The sequence below is a fragment of the Podarcis erhardii genome (genome assembly GCF_964252035.2).
Source record: "Podarcis erhardii genome assembly, chromosome: 2".
Classification (NCBI taxonomy): domain Eukaryota; kingdom Metazoa; phylum Chordata; class Lepidosauria; order Squamata; family Lacertidae; genus Podarcis; species Podarcis erhardii.
This window is the reverse complement of record NC_138498.1, coordinates 122,947,689-122,955,138: the sequence shown is the minus strand read 5'-3', so window position 1 is coordinate 122,955,138 and position 7,450 is coordinate 122,947,689. Positions and strand designations below refer to the sequence as shown.

The 7,450-nt window shown below is 46.7% G+C and overlaps 1 protein-coding gene across 2 annotated transcripts in view; it reads left to right on the top strand.

Annotated features, from left to right (window-relative positions):
- Positions 1-1,277: 1,277 nt before the first annotated feature.
- LOC309336511 (uncharacterized protein) overlaps positions 1,278-7,450 on the top strand; it is a 218,366-nt gene continuing 212,193 nt past the window's right edge. For both annotated transcript variants that reach the window (XM_081852358.1, XM_081852357.1), the window contains exons 1-2: positions 1,278-1,319; positions 5,751-6,355. In XM_081852358.1, the coding sequence (XP_081708484.1) occupies positions 5,942-6,355 (414 nt within the window). In that variant the 5' untranslated portion in view covers positions 1,278-1,319; positions 5,751-5,941. The remainder of the gene's footprint in view (positions 1,320-5,750; positions 6,356-7,450) is intronic.

Sequence of the window (7,450 nt, the reverse complement as noted above, 5' to 3'; positions counted from 1 at the left end):
AGCACCTTAAAGACCAACTAAGTCAGTTCTTGGTATGAGCTTTCGTGTGCATGCACACTTCTTCAGATACCATGCACACGAAAGCTCATACCAAGAACTGACTTAGTTGGTCTTTAAGGTGCTACTGGAAGGAATTTGTTTTGTTTTGACTATGGCAGACCAACACGGCTACCTATCTGTAATCATAGCTCTGCGAGGGAAGGATCTCCTAACAACTCTTTGGACCTTTAACCAGTGGCGTAGCGTGGGGGGTGCAGGGGGGGCCGGCTGCACCGGGCGCAACACCTGGGGGTTAGGGTTAGGGGGCGCAAATCCACGGGTTAGGGGGTGCAAATCCACGGGTTAGGGGGTGCAAATTACTTGCCTTGCCCCGGGTGCTGACAACCCACGCTACGCCACTGCCTTTAACAAAAATTTGTACTGTATGAATGTGATCTGAGCCAACGAGGCAGCTCAGGCAGCTCGCCAGAGTTTCAGAGAGGAGTTTAGGAGACAAGAGATAAAATCTAGAAAGTCTAGAAAAGCTCAAAAGTTTTGTTTGAGCGACTTTTCTCTCTTGTTCTTGTGCGCGATACATTTAAATCCGTGTTCCCCAAACTTGGGGCGCCAGCTGTTTTTTTTAAGACTACAACTCCCATCATCCCTAGCTAGCAGGACCTGTGGTCAGGGATGGTGGGAATTGTAGTCCAAAAAGCAGCTGGAGACCCACCTTTGGGAAACACCGATTTAAAACATGCCCTCCCAGAAATAATCGTGGGAAGCGTAGTTTTCTAACTGTTAACTGTTCATGGAATTCTTTTTTGGTGCTTTAAACGTCCTGCTTATTATTATTATTTTATTATATTGCATTGGGATGCTTCTTTACAAAGACACACCAAAGTCTCAAAGCCACTTCACATCAAAATAAAACACGAGCAAGTAAAAAAGTAAAATTAACTGAAGAAGTGTGCATGCACACGAAAGCTCATACCAAGAACTGACTTAGTTGGTCTTTAAGGTGCTACTGGAAGGAATTTGTTTATTTTGTTCTGACTATGGCAGACCAACACGGCTACCTATCTGTAACTAAAATTAACTAGAAGCCTTTTAAAAATAATCATAGAAGAACAGGCAACGCAATGCAACGCGCTCCTTTACGAGCAAACTTGCTGGAGAGAGAGCGGGGGGGGGGTAGAATGGGGGGGGAATTCAGCAGTCTAAAGGTTAACGCGAGAGAGTCGTCCTTCCTAGAGAGGCGCCTCAGAAGAAAGAGGAAGGCCCACTTCCTGCCTGCGCCACCCCCCCCTCCTGCCACCATTCCCCTGGCAAAAGAGCATCTGGTGAGTGCAAAAGGGCCTCTCCGGGAAGGGGCGATTCCCCAGGGAGGAAAGACCCGGGGACGGCATTGCATTGTTGCAATGGCATTGCACTGTCGCGGTTGCATTGCATTGTTGCAATGCAGCGAATGGCATTGTTGCAATGGCATTGCATTATGCAGCGTTGCAATACGTTGCATTGTTGCACTGCGCTGCAATGCATTGCAGAGGAGGGGGCTTTGGTCGGGTCCCGTGGGGAGAGAAGCCCAAAGGAGGCAGAAGGAGGCAGATCAGGGATCTCCTGCTCCATCCCTCTTTTTTCAGTCCCTACAAAGGGAGAAGCGGGTGGGGGGGGCACCTCCAGGCTGTCACTATTGGGGGCGGGGACGGAGATTCAAACGCATACGGGATCTATAGGTTTGCACAACTGTCGCCAAAGGCCCACTATTAATATAAATCAGGGGTCAGCAAATTCTTTCAGCAGGGGGCCAGTCCACTGTCCCTCAGACCTTGTGGGGCTGGACTATATTTTTTTTTGGGGGGGGGGGATATGAACAAATTTCTATGCACCTCAAATAACCCAATTGTTGTTGTTTAGTCGTTTAGTCGTGTCCGACTCTTCGGGACCCCATGGACCAGAGCACGCCAGGCACTCCTGTCTTCCACCAAATAACCCACAGATGCATTTAAATAAAAGCACACATTCTACGCGGGTGGCGCTGTGGGTAAACCTCAGCACCTAGGACTTGCTGATCGCAAGGTCGGCGGTTCGAATCCCCGCGGCGGGGTGAGCTCCCGTCGTTCGGTCCCAGCTCCTGCCCACCTAGCAGTTCGAAAGCACCCCTAAGTGCAAGTAGATAAACAGGTACCGCTTTATAGTGGGAAGGTAAACGGCGTTTCCGTGTGCGGCACTGGTGCTGGCTCGCCAGATGCTGCTTCGTCACGCTGGCCACGTGACCCAGAAGTGTCTCCGGACAGCGCTGGCTCCCGGCCTCTTGAGCGAGATGAGCGCGCAACCCTAGAGTCGGACACAACTGGCCCGTACGGGCAGGGGTACCTTTACCTTTACCTTTACACATTCTACTCATGTCAAAACACGCTGGTTCCCGGACCGTCCGCGGGCCGGATTTAGAAGGCGATTGGGCCGGATCCAGTCCCCGACCTTAGTTTGCCTACCCATGATATAAATTAGAAGCCAGACTTTTTGGACGGTCTCCTTTGTTGAGCCCCGATTTGCTTTGCCTTGCGGAAAGCTTGCACGGTGCTTAAAGCAACCCCCCCCCCCACTTCGTTTTGCTTGCAGAGCTCAAACCTCATCACGTTGTTACTATTTTTGTTATTAGTTATGAATTTGGTATACCGCCCTTTTTCCTGAAAATCACAGGGCGGTTGACAACATAAAAATACAAAACGAGAAGACAAAAGACAGAGAATAACCCATAACCCTCCTCCCGCAAGCACAGTTACAAACTGCAAAAAGGAAAAAATAAAAATGTAATAGATCCCGCCCTGCAAGGCGACAGAATGCTTGAATCCGCTTTTAATTGAGCAAACCTCTGTTTCCTGCTGTGTAAATTGGAAAAGAGGAAGGCATCCTGTACATTCACAATGTACATTTAAAGCACTCAGGTACCACTTTAAACAGTCATACCTCCCCTCCCCACAAAGCACCCTGTGACCTGGCTTGAGAGCAGTACATGTGAAAAGGATCTAGGAGTCTTGGTTGACCACAAACTTGACATGAGCCAACAGTGTGACACGGCAGCTAAAAAAGCCAATGCAATTCTGGGCTGCATCAATAGGAGTATAGCATCTAGATCAAGGGAAGTAATAGTGCCACTGTATTCTGCTCTGGTCAGACCTCACCTGGAGTACTGTGTCCAGTTCTGGGCACCACAGTTCAAGAAGGACACTGACAAACTGGAACGTGTCCAGAGGAGGGCAACCCAAATGGTCAAAGGCCTGGAAACGATGCCTTATGAGGAACGGCTAAGGGAGCTGGGCATGTTTAGCCTGGAGAAGAGGAGGTTAAGGGGTGATATGATAGCCATGTTCAAATATAGAAAAGGATGTCACATAGAGGAGGGAGAAAGGTTGTTTTCTGCTGCTCCAGAACAACAATTTATTACTTATACAACAACAACAACAACAACAACAACTACAATTTATTACTTATACCTTGCCCATCTGGCTGGATTTCCCCAGCCATTCCAGGCGGCTCCCAACAAAATATTAAAAATACAATAGAACATCATACATTAACTTCCCTAAACAGGTCTGCCTTCAGATGTCTTCTGAAAGTCATATAGTTTATCTCCTTGATTTCTGATGGGAGGGCGTTCCACAGGGTGGGCGCCACTACCGAGAAGGCCCTCTGCCTGGTTCCCTGTAACTTGGCTTCTCGCAATGAGGGAACTGCCAGAAGGCCCTCGGAGCTGGATCTCAGTGTCCGGGCTGGACAATGGGGGTGGAGATGCTCCTTCAGGTATGCAGTGGTACCTCGGGTTAAGTACTTAATTCGTTTCGGAGGTCTGTTCTTAACCTGAAACTGTTCTTAACCTGAAGCACCACTTTAGCTAATCGGGCCTCCTGCTGCTGCCGCGCCGCCAGAGCACGATTTCTGTTCTCACCCTGAAGCAAAGTTCTTAACCTGAGGTACTATTTCTGGGTTAGCGGAGTCTGTAACCTGAAGCGTATGTAACCTGAAGCGTGTGTAACCCGAGGTACCACTGTACTGGGCGAGGCCATTTAGGGCTTTAAAAGTCAGCACCAACACTTTGAATATTTCAAACGCGCTTCGGAAGTCAAATGGGGCGTGTTTCTCAATTTTCTCTCTCTCTCTCTCTCTTTTAAAAAATAAATCTTTATTGATTTGAATTAAAAAATATCAAAACGCAACAACTCTTAATACAAACATAAAGCAAAAAAATAAAAAAATAAAAATAGAAAAAATACATAATATTATACATTTCATATATGTAAATGCCATATCATATTTACACATAAATTCATATCAATACAAGCTCACAAAAAAGAACAAAAACATTACTGTGAATTAGCTAAAAAAGACTTCCCAGTATTTTCATTTACTATATCTATTCTTTCCTTTATAATGCACCGTCTCAAATTCACTTAATCATTTTCGTACGTGCAAACACAATATCATTTCCACCTTTTATTTACAAGAATCACTCTAGTTCTACCAGGAGATTCTTATTCTTACAATAGTTTTTTAGGTGTTCTTTAAATATTCTCCATTCTTTATATATACACTCTGTTTTGATTGATCTCTTACTCTCCCTGTCATCTTTGCTAGCTGGAGATATTCTGTCATTAGGGCTTGCCACTCTGCTATCACTTCATTTTTCCAATTTCTTGCCACTAATATTCTAGCTGCCATTGTTGCATACATGAACAATGTTTCATAATTTTCTCAATGGAATTTGCCGCCTGCCCATTGCGCCTTGGTTGTCAAACGCTGTGGAGGTCTAACTGTCTTCCAAAAAGGATTCTGTTCGACAACTGAGGTATTATTATTAATTATTATTATTAATATTAATAATAGTAATAATAATACAGTTATACGTCATGTTACATTTGCTTCAGGTTGCGTGTTTTCAGGTTGTGTCCCGTGGTGACCCAGAAGTAACGGAATGGGTTACTTCTGGGTTCCGCCACTCACGCATGTGCAGATGTGCAAAATGACGCGCATGCACAGAAGCGGCAAATTGCGACCTGCGCAGATGCGGGTCGCGTTCTTTTCTGGTTGCGAACGGGACTCCTGAACGGATCCCATTCGCAACCAGGGGTACCACTGTAATAATAAAAAAAATCAAAGGACGTTTTCCAGCCTCCAGCTATTGATCTGGCTGCAGCCAAGAGGAAATGAATAAGATATTTCTGGAGGAGTTTGAGGCCAAGGAAAACAAGAGAAGGGGCTACTTTGTGGGTGGGCCAGTTCTTGATTTTAGAAATGCGATCAAAGATTGCGTTGCCAACACTGTAGAGACCTAGAGGCAAAACCACCGCGTGTGGGTGCATAACTTATTTACCGTATTTTTTGCTCTATAAGACTCACTTTTTCCCTCCTAAAAAGTAAGGGGAAATGTGTGTGCGTCTTATGGAGCGAATGCAGGCTGCGCAGCTATCCCAGAAGCCAGAACAGCAAGAGGGATTACTGCTTTCGCTGCACAGCGATCCCTCTTGCTGTTCTGGCTTCTGAGATTCAGAATATTTTTTTTTCTTGTTTTCCTCCTCCAAAAACTAGGTGCGTCTTGTGGTCTGGTGCGCCTTATAGAGCGAAAAATACGGTACTTACTTATTACCCTGCCAGTTCACGCTAAAGTGCCAGGGCAGGTTACAGCATTGCAAACAGTATTTTTTAAAAAAATTCCAAACAACTCTTCAATCTCTGGTTTCTCACTGAGCCTTAAGATTTGCTTGTTTTTCCTGCAGGCAGAAGCCCCAGTTGGTTGCTAGCTGGAATCGTCCGCACCGGCTTGTGAAAATACCTTTGCTCCACGCAGAAGAACTCCATCCCTTTGCAAGCCTCGGATCCGGACAGCTCTTGGCTTTAACAAGAGAGAAATTGGCGGGAGAATATCTTTACGGCGATCTCGGAAGCCACCTTGGAGTACAGAGCGAAGATGGAGGAGCGAACCTCAGCTGGCCCTGACACTGTTGAGATTGGGAGCCGTGGGACATACAGGGAAAAGTCTGTCCCAGAGATCCTGGGGGTGGACGATGCCAGCTCTGAAGACCAATGCCAGCGCTTCAGAGGGTTACTCTACCAGGAGGCCAAGGGACCCCGAGAGGTTTGCAGCCGACTCCACAGCCTCTGCCGTCTGTGGCTGAAGCCGGAAAGGCACACCAAGGCCCAGATGCTGGACCTGGTGGTCCTGGAGCAGTTCCTGGCTGTCCTACCCCCGGAGATGGAGAACTGGGTCAGGGAGTGCGGAGCGGAGACCAGCTCCCAGGCGGTGGCCCTGGCCGAAGGCTTCATCCTGAGCCAGGTGGAGGGGAAGAAGCAGGGAGAGGAGAAGCAGGAAGAAAAGGAGCAGGTGAGAGAATATTTTCATCTTTATTTTTTATTAACATGTGAAACACATACATATACATTTACACAATATACGCACATAGCACACTACCTAATTTTCCTAACATAAAGCATACCTACATTACTCTATATAATACCTACCCATACTATACCTAGAGGGACGCGGGTGGCTCTGTGGGTTAAACCACGGAGCCTAGGACTTGCCGATCAGAAGCTCAGCGGTTCAAATCCCCACGACGGGGTGAGCTCCCGTTGCTCGGTCCCTGCTCCTCCCAACCTAGCAGTTCGAAAGCACGTCAAAGTGCAAGTAGATAAATAGGTACCATTCCGGCTGGAAGGTAAATGGTGTTTCCATGCGCTGCTCTGGTTCACCAGAAGTGGCTTAGTCATTCTGTACGCCGGCTCCCTCAGCCAGTAAAGCGAGAAGAGCACCGCAACCCCAGAGTCGGCCACGACTGGACCTAATGTTCAGGGGTCCCTTTACCTTTTATACTATACATATCAACATACCTACACACCTACCCCATATGGACACCCACCAAGTGACTTGACTTCCAGTCGTTCTTGTTACTGTATCATGGCCCCCACGTCGCCTCCGGACGATCCATCGATCTCCCGTAGATACAGTATCAGCAATTAGCGACACGAGCTCCAGAAAATAGCTTGCCACATTCCAGAGCTGATGCACGTTCTATCAGCAGAATTCGCACAGCGAAAGATGCACGCAGGAGAGCATTATTTAGAAGTTTATTCAGCGTTGGTCAGAACAAAGGAAAAAACATGACTGCCTGCTTGCGTGTTCAGGCACACAGAGAAAACGAAAGCATAGACACAACAGAAACATCCTGTGAACAGGAAATACGCAGACTCTGTGACTCACAAAGCCTGCTCCCTTTTAAGGTGGAACGGAAATATCCTAACAGTTACACTACTTTATTTTTCCAACTGGCTTAAACACATTTCATTATTTCTTTTATCTCTTCTTTTATCTTAACTTTACTCTCCTTTCACTCTAATCATTTTCTGGATTCACTCAGTATCTGTCAGAAATTCTACTTTTTCCACATAAATTTTGATGTATTCCTTAAAGATAGGCTAC